A 17,371-nucleotide genomic window follows, 5' to 3' on the forward strand; every position below is an offset into this window, starting at 1 on the left:
GATCAACTGGAATCAGTATCTGCCGATACCGATATTCCCGATCACAGCGTCAAATCCATAAATTCTTCTATTTATTGTGTTACTGTAGCAGCATTCATATTATTTAATGATTCTTCTTACAAAACATTGACATTGTATATTAAGTATAAACATTAGGAGATTGCAGGCTGAGGTCTTTTAGTATCCAATTCAACTTGTAGGAGTTGAAGCTGAGGTTACATTTAGTCCCACAGATAAATATTGTGAAAAAGATCGGCAAAGCCAATAACGATCAAAGCCGATAGAGTCATTATCGGCCAATCGCGATCACTCGCCGATCAATCGGCACATCTCTAATTCAGTTTGTTTGGTGTTTTCACTAGAGCTGCACTGTCACCAAACATATTGTCCAAATACAAATAAGATTGTTTAGCTGAGATCTTTATGGAACCCACATACTGAGCACTCCCGTGGCTCCATTATCATTGTGTGTGGCGTTGCATGTGGCTAGACACTCACATAGGCACAGAGTAGGGGTACCTACCAAACTCGAGTGGGTCCATCTCCTCCACAGCATGTATGGAAGTCAGGTATGAGATGCGTCCCTGGATTCGTGTCCGTCTGTCCCCGGTCAGTTTGTCCACCCTCTCTATCATCTGCTGCTGTCTGTCGATCCAGTACAGGTGCTCCCCCAGGATGGTCAGTCCCATTGGCTGGAGGATGTTGGAGTCCTGCAAGACAATACGATTGGCTCCTAGGAGAGAAAGAGAGGAAGGGAGGGAAGAGTAAGTGACATCATCAGGGTGTGAAGACCACAGATATAAAAAGCTAGACACCTCTTCCGCCGCTGGAGTTCATTGGAGCGACCCGACAAACTGGATAGGAGGAAGTGCAGAAGTGCTGAAAGCACGCTGCCACTCAAAGTGACTACTGGCCAATCAAAGCACATGTTTTCCGGGACCCAGAGCCGAAGGAGGCGTCTAACTTTTTATGTCTATGGTGAAGACGACCCAGACCTTTGCTAACTTCTGGCATAGTAACCAATTTATCAATTTGTCACCGTCTGGCCAAAACCTCTTAACTCCATTTTTGAGGTTTTAGATTTTTTTTGGCATAAATCAGGGCTATTGAACACCCTTTACATCTGAGAGTTGATGTTCTCTGTAAAAAAGGAAAAAAACTCAATAAGTATATTGTAAAAAAAATAAAATAATATTGAACCAATGGAAAGTAGTAAAAAGTGCTTGGGACAAAACCTCCTAACTCCTAACACACTTTCTGCCAAACCAGCTAACTCCACCCGATTGGCCCTCTCTTTTTTTCATAAATATGTGCTATTGAACACCCTTTACGTCTGTGTGTTGGTTAAAATAATATTGATCCAATGAAAAGTAGTAAAAAGCCCTTCGGTCAAAACCTCCTAACTCCATTTGAGGTTTTGGCCCAACACCCATTTCTCTGTTTGCTGATCCTGCCATGTGTCCTGCAGCATTTCCGTACTAGCTAGTGAGCATGTAGCTGTAGAACACTTTAACATCTATACCGTGGACAGACACACTGCGACCACTTTAAAAGGTAAGAAAAGCGAAAGAAAAAGCGTGGGTTAGGGTTAGGGACCCTCAAAGATGAAGTTTAATGAAAGCAGCCAATTAATTAAATCAAATATTGTATTTTTAGCTAGTAAATTTGAAGCAACTTGTAATAATAGGTGCAGCAGAATGCTCAACCTTCGTATCCTATCTTTGTGTGACTAGTAGGGTCTGGTGTGTCTATGCATGTATGATAGATGACAGCTCCCTTTCAGCTGGGATCCATCTTCTGACCAAACAAGGAGAAGAAGAGAGTAGAAGAGGGGGCTGAAGTATTTTCCATACACCTGCCTCTGTGTATCTGTTCTTCTTAAAAATAATATCAATCTCTTTGTCTTTGGAAGCAGTTCAGTGCATGTCTTGCATTTGGCAGTGTTTTCAATAGAGCCTGTCTCCAGCACAATATAAATAATATTATCTGGGGAGTGTGAGCATGGGTGTCTTGTCTACCCAAGAGAGCCAGGGAAGGAGAGAGAGAGAGAGAGAGAGAGAGAGAGAGAGAGAGAGAGAGAGAGAGAGAGAGAGAGAGAGAGAGAGAGAGAGAGAGAGAGAGAGAGAGCGAGAGAGAATAGCCAGCCAATGTACCCAGTACAGATAGAAATCGTGGCACTCAACAAAGTGAGAAAGAGATCATGTCATGTCCTGCACAAACAGCAATCAGCTATTTAGGAGAAAACCTCTAGTTAGCTACAGTAGCTGCTTCCTAAAACTGGCACAATGGGTGGGGGCAGTGGGTGCAGGAAATGGTTATGCCCACCAGGTGTCAGTAATTACCACAGATGTTACTGAACAGAGCACTTGTATTATCCAGCCTTGATGTTTAAAGTTTTTAGATGTAGATTTTCACCTTAAATACTGGTTATGCTCAACCATATCGTCGTTGTCGGGTGGAAACCTCGTATCTCCAAGTTTCAAATGTGTCAGTTCTTTTGCAAAGTAAAGCCCTGCTTCATCATACAAGGCCGTCGCACAAAAATAGTGAAAACAGCAGATAGTGCTTGTAGATCGGCTGTTTTCAATAGTTTAAATCATTTTTAAAATTATAAATGCAAAATGAACGGTTTTGGACATACAAGGTTTTCACCCGACAACGACGATATGTTTGTGTGATATATTCAACCCCCAGGGGTGAGGCTATTGATTAAGAGAAAGCGCTTCATTCTGAGCTTGTGACGTCTGTCTCTGGGCCGCTCACCTGTCAGGTCGCTGCTCTCGATCCGTTTGAGGTCGGCGTCCACCCAGAAGAGTTTCCCCAGCTTGTTGTCCAGAGCCAGGGCCACGGGTCTGATCAGACCCGTGGTGAACAGGGACTCTCTCTCTGTGCCGTCCAGACTGGCCCCCTCGATCTTAGCTGAGCGTTCCTGAACCGTAGTGAAATACATGTATCTGCAAACACAGAGGAAGATACGGCTTTGTAGTCAAAACAGTGCACATGGCAGATATGACAAAAACTAAAACATGTGTGTTGTAGCTTGTAGATCTGCTATTTTTTTATTTATTTTTAAATATTTGGAAATATATGAATTGTCTCAAATAATTGCGATTATGATGATGCCGATTATTTAATAATTGTGTGACAGGCCTAAGCACGCATGCAGCACACACACGCACACAGGCATACAATTCTTCCCTCCTATTTAGGTTTTCTTCAACAGACAAAAATTAAATTGCTGCTAGTCAAGGACTAAAATTAATCCTAAAAGAGGAGGAAGAATAAATAATTCATGAAATAAAAATAATAATAAAAAATCACACCCGTGTGAAGTGGAGCTGTGTGTGTGTGTGTGTGTGTGTGTGTGTGTGTGTGTGTGTGTGTGTGTGTGTGTGTGTGTGTGTGGATCATGTGTACCGATTTTTGTGACATTTGAAGAAAATATGTAGGAAAAGGAGCAAAAAGTGTGTTTTGGAGAAAATTCAAGATGGCGGAAAATCTATCATGGCGCAAATGGGCGTGGCCTATATGGGGAGATGCGTCATGACCCAAGGAATCCAGGGAAAAAATATTTTTAATTTTCCGACCTACGGTTCAAGAGTTAGAGGCCAAAACGTAAAGTGGGGTGTTATGGCGCCACCATGCGGCCAAATGACACAATTATTTTTTATTTAATCCTTGAAATCATTATGAACCTCCTCTCCAAGTCTTGAAACTCTAGCCCCTATGGTTTGCGAGAGACAAATAATTGAATGTGAGTTTTTGCGATTCCCATTATAAGTCAATGGGGAAAATTAATTCACTAATAAATTAATATCAATTAAACTATTGAACCTTTCTCTTAGCAAGTTACTAGCCCACGATTCCCGAGTAAGCCGGTCGATTTGACATATGGCGCGAGTGTGTGGTGGCAAAACTGTGGGACTAGTAGCGTGCCGAAGTTTAGGATAGTTTAGTTCAGGCTACATACACACACACACACAGACACACACACACACACAGACAGACAGACAGACCCACACAGCCACGTATAGGGAGCCTGTGTTTCACACAGCTCCAAAAACAATAGGGGAAAAAAATAACCTTTACACTATCCCATATATGATTTATTATATTATCTTATGTGACGCTCGATTTATAAGCCATTGCACAAAGCGCCATCATGCGATATGGTATACATTATAGATTTAGAAATGTCCCTCACCCTTTCTCTGCGTTGACCACTAAGGCCCGGGGTTTGTCCGTGTCGTCCTTCAGGACCACGCCCACGCCGTGTCCGTCCATCCTCTGGACGTTGATGGTGTTGTCCGTCTCACAGGTCCAGTAGACGTGGCGGCTGTAAGGGTCCAGGCTCAGGTCATGAGGCTGGTTCTCCACCTGCTGCACCACGCTGTTCACCACCGTGGCCGACTGTAAGGAACACAGTGGGACACAATGTTAACCACTGTCACCCATGGTAGGGCTGGCACCATTATGACATGTTAACCACTGTCACCCCTGGTAGGGCTGGCACCATTATGACATGTTAACCACTGTCACCCTGGTAGGACTGTCACCATTAGGACATGTTAACCACTGTCACCCTGGTAGGGCTGGCACCATTATGACATGTTAACCACTGTCACCCCTGGTAGGACTGGCACCATTATGACATGTTAACCACTGTCACCCTGGTAGGGCTGGCACCATTAGGACATGTTAACCACTGTCATCCCTGGTAGGACTGTCACCATTATGACATGTTAACCACTGTCATCCTGGTAGGGCTGGCACCATTATGACATGTTAACCACTGTCACCCTGGTAGGGCTGGCACCATTAGGACATGTTAACCACTGTCACCCTGGTAGGGCTGGCACCATTATGACATGTTAACCACTGTCACCCTGGTAGGACTGTCACCATTAGGACATGTTAACCACTGTCACCCCTGGTAGGGCTGGCACCATTAGGACATGTTAACCACTGTCACCCCTGGTAGGGCTGGCACCATTAGGACATGTTGACCACTGTCACCCTGGTAGGGCTGGCACCATTATGACATGTTAACCACTGTCACCCCTGGTAGGGCTGTCACCATTAGGACATGTTAACCACTGTCACCCCTGGTAGGGCTGGCACCATTATGACATGTTAACCACTGTCACCCCTGGTAGGGCTGTCACCATTAGGACATGTTAACCACTGTCACCCTGGTAGGGCTGGCACCATTAGGACATGTTAACCACTGTCACCCCTGGTAGGGCTGGCACCATTATGACATGTTGACCACTGTCACCCCTGGTAGGGCTGTCACCATTAGGACATGTTAACCACTGTCACCCCTGGTAGGGCTGGCACCATTAGGACATGTTAACCACTGTCACCCCTGGTAGGGCTGTCACCATTAGGACATGTTAACCACTGTCACCCCTGGTAGGGCTGTCACCATTATGACATGTTAACCACTGTCACCCTGGTAGGGCTGTCACCATTATGACATGTTAACCACTGTCATCCCTGGTAGGGCTGTCACCATTATGACATGTTAACCACTGTCACCCTGGTAGGACTGTCACCATTATGACTGTCACCCCTGGTAGGGCTGGCACCATTAGGACATGTTAACCACTGTCATCCCTGGTAGGGCTGGCACCATTAGGACATGTTAACCACTGTCACCGCTGGTAGGGCTGGCACCATTAGGACATGTTAACCACTGTCACCCCTGGTAGGGCTGTCACCATTAGGACATGTTAACCACTGTCACCCCTGGTAGGGCTGGCACCATTAGGACATGTTAACCACTGTCACCCCTGGTAGGACTGGCACCATTAGGACATGTTAACCACTGTCACCCCTGGTAGGACTGGCACCATTAGGACATGTTAACCACTGTCACCCCTGGTAGGGCTGTCACCATTAGGACATGTTAACCACTGTCACCCCTGGTAGGGCTGGCACCATTATGACATGTTAACCGCTGTCACCCCTGGTAGGGCTGTCACCATTATGACATGTTAACCACTGTCACCCCTGGTAGGGCTGTCACCATTATGACATGTTAACCACTGTCACCCCTGGTAGGGCTGTCACCATTAGGACATGTTAACCACTGTCACCCCTGGTAGGGCTGGCACCATTAGGACATGTTAACCACTGTCACCCTGGTAGGGCTGGCGCCATTAGGACATGTTAACCACTGTCACCCTGGTAAGGCTGGCACCATTATGACATGTTAACCACTGTCACCCCTGGTAGGGCTGTCACCATTAGGACATGTTGACCACTGTCACCCCTGGTAGGGCTGGCACCATTATGACATGTTGACCACTGTCACCCCTGGTAGAGCTGTCACCATTAGGACATGTTAACCACTGTCACCCCTGGTAGGGCTGGCACCATTAGGACATGTTAACCACTGTCACCCTGGTAAGGCTGGCACCATTAGGACATGTTAACCACTGTCACCCCTGGTAGGGCTGTCACCATTAGGACATGTTGACCACTGTCACCCCTGGTAGGGCTGGCACCATTATGACATGTTGACCACTGTCACCCCTGGTAAGGCTGTCACTATTATGACATGTTAACCACTCTCACCCCTGGTAAGGCTGTCACTATTATGACATGTTAACCACTGTCACCCCTGGTAAGGCTGGCACCATTAGGACATGTTAACCACTGTCACCCCTGGTAGGGCTGGCACCATTAGGACATGTTAACCACTGTCACCCCTGGTAGGGCTGGCACCATTAGGACATGTTAACCACTGTCACCCCTGGTAGGGCTGGCACCATTAGGACATGTTAACCACTGTCACCCCTGGTAGGGCTGGCACCATTAGGACATGTTAACCACTGTCACCCCTGGTAGGGCTGGCACCATTAGGACATTTTACACGACGATTAAATGTGACTCAATTTAATTGCGATTAATGATTCAATTGTGTTTTTGTCGTTGACGATTACATTTCTGTTTGGCTTGTAGGCTTTGAAGTTGCACATGGTAGATATGACACATAACCTAAATATACAAAGAAATGACATATTTGACATCTTTATACATAAAAAAGAATATAGAGGGTATGCGCGTGACATCATCATCATACCCGGAAGTTATGCAGGAATGCCTACTGAGTGGTAAAAACTACTTTCTAGCCTTGAAAGCTCATACATCCAAACAGAAAAGTCCTATCTGATTGCATTAAACAACGTTAAACGACATTAAACTCAGTTTGCCACTCACTTTGCCACTCGATTTGCCATTCACTTTATGCATGCGCATACCCGCTATAGATAGTGGAAATAGCCGATCTACAAGCTCACAACGCGTCGCATCATGTGAGCTTGTAGATCTGCTATTTCCACTATTTTCAACACGGACACGATTATGACAAAATAATTGCGATTATGACAAAATAATTGCGAATAGACGATTATGTAATCATTGTGACAGGCCTAACCCCTGGCATCTCTATTCTGGGCATGTCATTATAAGTGATTAAAGACGTATTTGAGGTTTGAGTGGTTAAACTCGTCAAGAGCGACTACCTACCGAGTGCACCTAGTGCCCCCCCTCATGTTTTCTGTACATATACTTTTGATGCTATTAGTGTTGATGATGTCTTGTATGTTATTGTATGTCTTTAACAACCTTGGTGCCAAACACAAGTTTCCCGAGTTTTGGCCGTTTTTGAAAATGATCGCAATCCTGAAATGCATGTTTGACTCCCAGAACAGCTCCATCTTTCAAACATGGCAGCCGTGGTTGTTTACATTTGAAGAGAAAACACTATAGCCTCTCCTGAACGGATTTCCAAGCGGATTTATTTGTTTGAAAGCTGTGAATGGCGTGCACACATGTGGTGCATGATCCGTGCATGACCCGTGCACCATCGTGCACGTTAAAAGGTAAAATATTGGCAATTGAAGACATATGGTCGCTTTTTAATCCTGGCAACAAGTGTGTTAAATGTCTTGATGAATTGAATACACAGGACGACAATGGAAACAACCAGACTCGACAGTTGAAGACGGATGGATGGATGGATGGATGGATGGATGGATGGACTTTTTGCAGACTGCTAATGAAATATTCAATCAATCAAAAGACCTATTCCTGTGTCCGTCTCACCATAGTGCCATCGTCTCTGGCCCTGCGGATGTTCTGCCGCCCGTCCAGCCAGTACACCAGTCTGTCCAGGGGGTCGTAGCTGACCGCACGGACGTTCCTCTGCACGTGGATGGGCAGGATGATGTCAGGACTCTGCTCCCCCAGGACCATCCGACTGATGCTGGACTTCTGACTGAATAGCAGAAAGCTAGAGGGAGCTAGAGAGAGAGAGAGAGAGAGAGAGAGAGAGAGAGGGGGAACACAAATGCAGAAGGAAAAAGCCTTTGCTCAAGAGTACAAACTTTGCCAAGAGGACAAGAATCCTGGGGCCTACAAGAGTGCATGCATGTAGAGTGTCTGTGTGTGTGCATGTGTGTGTGTGTGTGTGTGTGTGTGTGTGTGTGTGTGTGTGTGTGTGTGTGTGTGTGTGTGTGTGTGTGTGTGTGTGTGTGTGTGTGTGTGTGTGTGTGTGAACGAACGTGTGCATGTGTGTTTGTTCATATTTCGACACACAGCTCGGACCGAGTGCTGCTCCGCTCTCAGAGCCCTGAACGAGGCTGACAGAAGACTGGTTCAGATCCAACACTTACAGACATTCTGTCCTCATTCAACAATCCCCTCCTTCCTTCTCTCAAGCCCTTGAATCATTCTTACAGATTCAGATCCAGTTCAGTTTCTCAACCAGTAACTAACCCCCACATATAAGCACGCACACAAGCGTGCGCGCACACACACCCGCACCCACACACACACAGGCACAGACACAATTAACTCCCCTTACAATGACAGTAAGGTCCATTGGTGTCTACTGTCTAGCAATACTGACACACGGGTAAACTAAAAAATAACACATAAATTGTCTCATGTCATGACAGTAAATTGTCCCCCACAATCCTTACAGCTGCAGTTGCGTCCATCTGGGTCCAGGGTGTAGTGTGAGGCACAGCGGCACTGAGCGCCGCCCGGTGCCGCCAGGCAGAGATGGGCACACTGGCCGTTGTTCTGGGAGCACTCGTTGGCACCGTCCTGACGAGACGAGTGGAACACCAGGATGTCCAGCATCAACTCCAACTGACCCTGGTAGACATTGAATCATTTATCAATTAATCAATCGCTCATTAAGCGCTTGAACCCCAGTGTCCCTCTTTTGGCGAAAACATTCGGTGAAAAGATTCTAAGCGCCTTACAGACGGGAGGCAGTTGACACGCCCTAGTAATTCATTTTCAATGAGAGGCGGGCGTTTTTTTGGGAGGCGCAGAGAGGTTGAGGTGTGGAGAGGCGCGGCCTGTGAAATTATCGCATGCATGCTCGTTTGTGCATGCGCTCGCAGGAGGCAAGAGCTGGATTGTGGTCATCTTTGTAAATATCGCCCGGTGTTTACTCACGGAGCGATTGCGTTTGTATCTCCACTGCAGCGCTGATCCAAGTGAGAAAGCCAAATTTTGCATGAAAACACCCATATCTCTGTTTCCTGTTTTCGGGAGATTCTGCAGTGTAAACATGCTAACTAAACTAGCATTTATTTCCGTTGACGCTGTAGCGTGGCGTGTGTGTTGGTGTGCATGATCGTACTGGATCTAACTTGAGATGGATATGCTGTGACTACTTTTAAAAGCGAAAAATTGCTGGCAGGGAACAACATAAGTCAAAAAACAATGTTAGTCAATGAGTTAAGATCTCCAACATGCAAACTGCCACTGGAGGGATGAATCAATGAATCAATCAGATAATGAATTTATGAATGACTTAATCAATTGTTAAATAACAAACTGAAGATAGACTACTAGATCTTTAAGCTATTAAATCAATTCAACGACTGATCAATAGAGCTGTACCTGCAGCACCACAGTGCGGTTGAGGCCGGTGCGCTTGTCGGCCCGTTCAATACTCCGCAGGTTAAAGTCTGTCCAGTAGATGTAGTCGCGGTACTGAGTCAAGCCGAAGGGGTGCGGCAGATCATCAACTATGATCTCTCTTTGGAGACCTGTGTAGGAAGGAAGAGAATATAAATACAATGAGGACAACTTCAATTCAATTCACACAGTTAGTTATTCATGGTGATATAACTGGAAACCCTCCCTCTGAAGGGTCAGGGAGAAGTGAAAGAGGGGGAGGATTTGAAAAAGGGCTGCTAAGTGAGGATCTTTTTTTTTTTCAAGGCAACTCAATGGCAAAGGGATTGGGTGAGATAGAGAGAGAGAGAGATCTAGAGAGTGAAATTAGATGGTCTGCCAGCCTTTCTGTTTGTCGCAAAAACATATTTTGATTGCAGAAAAAAGTCAAATTATTTGAACAAATTCTATGTTACAACAAGAATCGAGAGGGTTTATTTGTCACTACTCATACAGGTATACAGTCAGTGAAATGCTAGTGTGGCACTGTGGCATGGTCCACAATTCATTTTTTTTTTTGCGTGTAATTGTCCATACCTTGCATGTTGGTGCTCTCGATCATGCACGTGTCCAGGTCAGTCCAGTACAGTCGATGGTCAATGTAATCGATGGTCAGTCCGTTGGCTCTGCCCACCTTGTCCACCAGGGTGACGATGGTGCTGCCATCCATGTAGGCCCTGGCTATACGCGGTCTACCACCCCACTCTGTCCAATACATGAAACTAGAGAGAGAGAGAGAGAGAGAGAGAGAGAGAGAGAGAGAGAGAGAGAGAGAGAGAGAGAGAGAGAGGCGGTCAATGCAGGCACCCAAATGAATACATTACTGTAAGTCTTTATCACTGAGACTCACTGAACCATTCTAGAATTTATGCCATGATGTAACCAGTGAACCAGGCCTATGATCCTATTTACGTACGTTTTCCCATTGTATTCCATCTTATATACCGGTACATAATATACCTTGTATGTCCAAAACCGTTCGTTTTGCATTTATCATTTTAAAAATAATTTAAAATAGTATAAACAGACGATCTACAAGCACACAACGCCTCGCACCGCGAGGCGTTGTGTGCTTGTAGATCTGCTGTCTTCACTACTTTTGTGCGAAGGCCTTGTACGATGAAGCAGGGCTTTACTTTACGAAAGAACATACAAATTTGAAACTTGGAGATACGAGGTTTCCACCCGACAATGATGACGATATAGCATATCGCCCCAAAAGGATGTAAACATGACGAATACCCTCCCAAGGATAATATGAATCTACAAAGCTGTGGTTTAGGCTTTAGGGTAAGCTCTGTAAGGTATGGGCAAAAGGTGGGCAATATAAGTTAACATTAAGGTCAAGGCTTTGTGAGAAAATGCAGTCAGTTTGCGTGTGCGTACGCGTGCGCGTGCGTGTTTATGTGTGGTACAGTATGTGATCATAAAACTACATCAGATGGCCGCGGGCAATTTGTGTTGACAGCACTGCTGCACAACATCATCATGACATCACCAGGTGAGTGACATGAGTTAACAATATGGCATGCTGAGACAGGCATGTGGTTTAGCATCCACAAACACGCACGCACGCACGCACGCACGCACGCACGCACGCAGCACACACACACACACACACACACACACACACACACACGCACTCACACACACACAAGCACACACAGGGTGCTATTGAAGGTTCATGAATGTTGGCAACATTCCGGTAAAGAGGTTTTAACGCATCATTCCTCGGTCAACTAACAGATTGCAGGGAATTGCTGGCTAAAGCTGAACAACTAACTGGCCCTCTGAATACCAACTCAGTGATGCAGCGTATATACACTCACTAACATATCGTCGTTGTCGGGTGGAAACCTTGTATGTTCAATACCGTTCGTTTTGTATTTATCATTTTAAAAATGATCTAAACTAGTGAAAATAGCAGATCTACAAGCACACAATGCCTCGCACCACGAGGCGTTGTGTGCTTGTAGAACGTCTGTTTTCACTACTTTTGTGCGACAGCCTTGTATGATGAAGCAGGGCTTTACTTTGTGAAAAAAACGTACAAACGTGAAACTTGGAGATACAAGGTTTATGCCCGACACAGTGACGATATGCTGCCCAGGAGAAAGAGCCAAGTCTTAAACGAGGTGTAAAATGTTTAATAAAATGTTTAATAAACATTAAACTTTTTAATACCTCTAAAATGACAAATTAAACATTGGCCAAAATGTCAAATATTAGAGGCAGAAATTGTGAAAATAGCTGATCTACATGCTCACAAAGCCTCGCAGCGCGAGGCATTGTGAGCATGTAGATCTGCTATTTTCACAATAGAACCGTGTTATACAAAATGTAATGCCTCAACTCTTAGTGCTCGTATGTATCTTTCTTCTCACTCTTTGTATTTATTTATCTAGTTATCCATTAATTGTCTTTTTTTAGACTATTTTGAGACACCTATAGCTGCCAAAGTATGAAACAGTGTTAAAGTGGTTAAACGCTATTGAGAACAGCTGGTCTAATCCAAAGATGTCAGCTTACCCGTTAAAAGGGTCCAGTGCTAGTGAGCGTGGGTTGTCCAGTGAGCGCGGGTTCTCCAGGTCCTTACACACCAGGACCTGGCGGTACTGCCCGTCCAGCCGGGCCACCTCGATGCGGTTGGTGCCGGTGTCGGCCCAGTAGATGTTCCTCCCCATCCAGTCCACCGCCATGCCCTCTGGGTAGTCCAGCCCGAACTCGATCACGTGTTCCACGGAGCTGCCGTTCATGTATGCTCTGCTGATGGTCTGCGGGAGAAAGGTTTGTTGTTTTGTCTTTTTAGTTATGACAGTAGTCAAAACTCAAAAAATTTCAAGGTCCCCCAACACTCGGGTGACTGGAAAAAAATCACTTCCACTCTGACTGCATTTATCAGTCAAATTGACAAGTAAATTCTCTCCCTTTTGGCCCAGGAGAGCAACACCTCCTCCCCTGCTGCCAGCGGGGGTTCTATTGTCTTCCAAATGTGAATTAGCAATTCAATTGACCAAATGGGGAGCGCAAAAGGTGTGAAATTCTCTCCTTGCTTCTGGGAGGGGGAGGAATGGGTGAGACCTGTCTTTATGACCGATAACTAACAGTCAGAGTGGTATAATGGTATATTATTTCATACTTAGGAAACATTTCAGAAAGGGAAAAAACGAGAACATATGTCTTGAGTATTTAGGAAAAGTCATGAAAGGGGAAATTTCTGAGACCGTCACAGGGAGAGTTATTGCACTTTGCGATCTCAAAATTGGTCAAAATGACCTGTTAGTCACCCACTCTGATCCACAAATGGAACCACTGTCAGAGTTACAGGGTCAATTTAAACCCCCCTTAAAGGAACCGACAGAGACCCTGGAATCCACTTTGAGTTATGACACACTTTGACATGACGAGTGTCCACAGTATGTAGGTGCACATGTCCATATGTAGGGAGTAGGGACACACACACAGCCAGCTATATCATGAGTGTTCATTTAAACACATTTAAATAAATGCAGGATCTCATTGTACAGGACACATACGTTTGTACTCAGAAGCCCATAATCACCTTGGCCTGTATGTCTGTCCAGTATATCCTGTTTTCGGACACGTCGAAATCGAGAGCAGAAGCCTCTTTCACTCCGGTCAGAGGAATGGCCACATCGTTACTGTTGGTACCCAAAGAGATGCTTCTGATGTTGTCCCTAACAGGAATAAGAAAACAGCATTAAAGAAATGTTATACTAAGACTCAGTTATCATTTCACATGCTTTGTGTTCTTGTAGATCTGATATTTTCACTAGTTTAGTTCATTTTTTAAATGATAAATACAAAACGAACGGTCTTGGACAAACAAGGTTTCCACCAGACAGCGACGACATGTTGTACCTGTTGGTAAAGAGAAGAAAGGCCTCAGGCACCACGCAGGTCTGCAGGTCTGAGAGGAGCTCCAGGCCCATGGGACAGGCACAGCGCACGCTCTGAGAGCGCCAGAAACACAGGTGGCTGCAGCCTCCATTATCCACCGCACAGCCGTTAGTACCTGCGTATGGATGGAGAGAGAGAGAGAGAGGGAGAGGGTGGGAGAGAGAGAGAGAGAGACACAGAGAGAGAGATCGGTGTTAAGATGAAAGAAACTCCGTACATTTCATGCACCCCAACAGCAGCACACCACACAACATCATTAGTTTTTGTGTTATGCGTTTGATTATGGTGGGTCAGATATATGGTGTATGTGATATATGTTTTTATTTCATGATCAATAAAGATACCAATCAATCAATCAATCAACCAATCAATCAATCAAAGGGCAATGGTCTAGGAAAAAACACTCCAATAGAAAATGGAAAGGAAATTATACATCTACAAGCGCACAACGCCTCGCGATGGGAGGCGCTGTAAGCTTGTAAATCGTCTACTGGCACGCATGCAAGCAGAAATCTCGCTACTGAATCTAATCATCATTGTATCTATTCAAACTGTACCTCACTGTATCTCATCTTACCATATCTTATCTAATTGCGTCTAGTGTAATTCCAATGTATACAATCGTATGTTATCTCATTGTATCCAGCCATATCATTTAATTGCACCTACAAAGTAAGATCCTCAAGTGTTAATTTAACCATCTGTAACTCAGAGTGTACACATGCAGGTTAGTGACATTGGTACAATTTCTTGAACACTTGAACACTAAGGACTTGACGGTGTAATCCCATACCATATGTCTCGGTGACTTTAGTAGCCTTGAGTCCCATCAGATCAGGCAGTTGGTCGATGATGATCTCTCGTACGGCGGTGGTCTTGTGGACTCTCTCTATGCTGCGTCTCTGCCAGTCCGTCCAGTAGATGTAGTCTCCCAGCAGAGTGAAACCAAAGATGTGAGGCAGTTTGTCCTCCAACAGAGTTTGCCTGTTGCTGCCGTCCACATTGATCACCTGAGGGACACAGAGGGAGAGAAGGGCATCTTTGAATTTTCCAAAAAAAGAACTGTTGAAAACAGGCCTGGAATTTCGTCATTTTAGGGGCAAGGCCACTTGACCTTTGGGGTCCTGCCATTTTTTGGAGGGGCACAAGGCCAAACTGAGGAGCAACGACGGCCATGGCCTTCATGGCCTCCTTGAAATTCCTGCCCTGGTTGAAAACCTTTCCAATGTTAAACCTGTTAAACCATTTCATTTTCAAAATGCAGATCTACAAGCTCACAACGTGTTACATGGGTGAGATTGTAGAGCGTCTATTTTCACTATTTGTCGTACGACATGGTATTAGAGCTCAAGTGGTTAAAGTATGCTTATAGATTCCATAAACCAAAATAAATTTGTGCTAGTACCAATTTAAATGAAGTTAAGCTATGGCATTACGTTCACCCATCATAGTCCTGACCACTACCACCACGAGCAGCATCACCGCCACCATCACCACAGCCCATGTTGGCACGGGGACAGAACGGACTTGTCAGTCTTGTCAGAAGATGGCAGGAGTTTGCATGCTCAAAATCAAACAAAATACATAATGTCATATTGTGCCATATGTACCCACACTCCCTTGCCCACCCGCTCAAACACACACACACGCACGCGCGCACACACACACACACACACACACACACACACACACACACACACACACACACACACACACACACACACACACACACACACACACACACACACACACACACACACACACACACTTTCTCTCTCTCCCTCACTGTCCTTTCTCACTCCTTCTCTCTCTGTGTGTGTGTGTGTGTGTGTGTGTGTGTGTGTGTGTGTGTGTGTGTGTGTGTGTGTGTGTGTGTGTGTGTGTGTGTGTGTGTGTGTGTGTGTGTGTGTGTGCGTGCGTGCGTCTGTGCGTGCGTGCGTGCGTGCGTGCATGTGTGTGTATTTATATTTCCAGTCACAAGGCATCTATTACCAGGCTGCTGAAAACTGATACAAGCGACGGTGCCAACACATGCCGCACAGAGTAGATGCATGTGTGTGTGTGTGTGTGTGTGTGTGTGTGTGTGTGTGTGTGTGTGTGTGTGTGTGTGTGTGTGTGTGTGTGTGTGTGTGTGTGTGTGTGTGTGTGTGTGTGTGCTTGTGTGTACACAAGATAGACAGACGGAATGGACGGACAGACAGACAGACAGACAGACAGACAGACAGACAGACAGACAGACAGACAGACAGACAGACAGACAGACAGACAGACAGACAGAAGCCCCATTTCCACTGGCTCAACACCACACCACTCCCCACCACACCGCCCACTTGTGCCAGGTTTTCCACCAAAAGGACCTGGGTAGAGTGGTGTGAAAGTGGTACTAAACGTGGTACTAAAAAGTATCCAATCTAGAGTAGGTCTGAGCTAGGCCAAACAGGGCCAAACACTTCATAATGACTGATCACTCACTGACCTTTCATTTAGACCACCAGGATATAGTTGTAATTAGATTCTATTGTGTTATAACCACTATTATAATCTATTATAGTGTATTATAATTATCATAGTAATACATTAATACTTTATAGTGTATTATAATCACAGTTATAATCCAATCAATTTGTTTCTTACCGATAGGGGTACTTTTGTTTAATGGAAAATGTAGATATTTTTATGTGGTGTGGTGTGGTGCGGTGCGGTGCAGTGCAGTGTAGTGTGGTGTGGTGTGGTGCGGTGCGGTGCAGTGTTGTGTGGTGTGGTGTGGTGTGGTGTGGTGCGGTGCGGTGCAGTGTTGTGTGGTGTGGTGCTAAAGCTGCAGTGGAAAAGGGGCTAGACAGACAGAATGTAGTGGTGTTACGACAGAAAGCGAGAGCTGCAATTTGGAAAGGCTGCAATTACAGTGTGTGTCCAACCCTCCCCTCCTCTCCTCTGCACTGACGCTGCTATTACTGGACGCACAGCCACGGAAATAGACACAGCCCTTTATTTTAGACACACTACAGTCAGCTGCTGCCTTTGTGTGTGTGTGTGTGTGCGTGTGCGTGTGTGTGTGTGTGAGTGCGTGTGTGCACCCACAAACTGCTGAAAGAGATTCAGCGTACTGAGCCACAGATTCTACAAATGCAAGGAGCTCAGTTAAAGGGTTGTTGTGATGCCACTATCCCACCAGGGGAGATAAGCTGTAGGCCAATGGATCATACCGGTATATGCACACAGTTCATGTGCGACACAGTACCTGGCAGATTTTATTATCTATTGACTTGGGAGACTTCAGGTTAGATATTCGCTGTTAGGTCATGGTTAAGGCTGGGGTAAGGAATTAATGCCATGTCCCCAAACGTTGGCAAATCCAACCTGTATGTATGTGAGTGACATAATACTGTATGTGTCATTGCATGTGTATCGTTATTTAATGGATGGGCACTTCACACAAAGTTCAACTTCCTTCTTTGTGAACCGT

General features: G+C 45.3%; 1 protein-coding gene across 1 annotated transcript in view; it reads right to left on the reverse strand.

The window, feature by feature from the left end:
* Positions 1 to 17,371, reverse strand: part of lrp5 (low density lipoprotein receptor-related protein 5) — a 109,387-nt gene that overhangs the window by 11,026 nt on the left and 80,990 nt on the right. Inside the window, exons 12-22 of the mRNA XM_080737373.1 lie at positions 14,702 to 14,918; positions 13,870 to 14,023; positions 13,550 to 13,685; positions 12,517 to 12,761; positions 10,525 to 10,709; positions 9,931 to 10,079; positions 8,994 to 9,171; positions 8,116 to 8,312; positions 4,205 to 4,410; positions 2,764 to 2,954; positions 524 to 733 (exon numbers count right to left, since the gene is read on the reverse strand). Of these exons, the coding sequence (XP_080593499.1) occupies positions 524 to 733; positions 2,764 to 2,954; positions 4,205 to 4,410; positions 8,116 to 8,312; positions 8,994 to 9,171; positions 9,931 to 10,079; positions 10,525 to 10,709; positions 12,517 to 12,761; positions 13,550 to 13,685; positions 13,870 to 14,023; positions 14,702 to 14,918 (2,068 nt within the window). The remainder of the gene's footprint in view (positions 1 to 523; positions 734 to 2,763; positions 2,955 to 4,204; positions 4,411 to 8,115; positions 8,313 to 8,993; positions 9,172 to 9,930; positions 10,080 to 10,524; positions 10,710 to 12,516; positions 12,762 to 13,549; positions 13,686 to 13,869; positions 14,024 to 14,701; positions 14,919 to 17,371) is intronic.

The sequence above is a fragment of the Nannobrachium achirus genome (assembly GCF_963921795.1).
Source record: "Nannobrachium achirus genome assembly, chromosome: 11".
In the NCBI taxonomy this organism is placed as follows: domain Eukaryota; kingdom Metazoa; phylum Chordata; class Actinopteri; order Myctophiformes; family Myctophidae; genus Nannobrachium; species Nannobrachium achirus.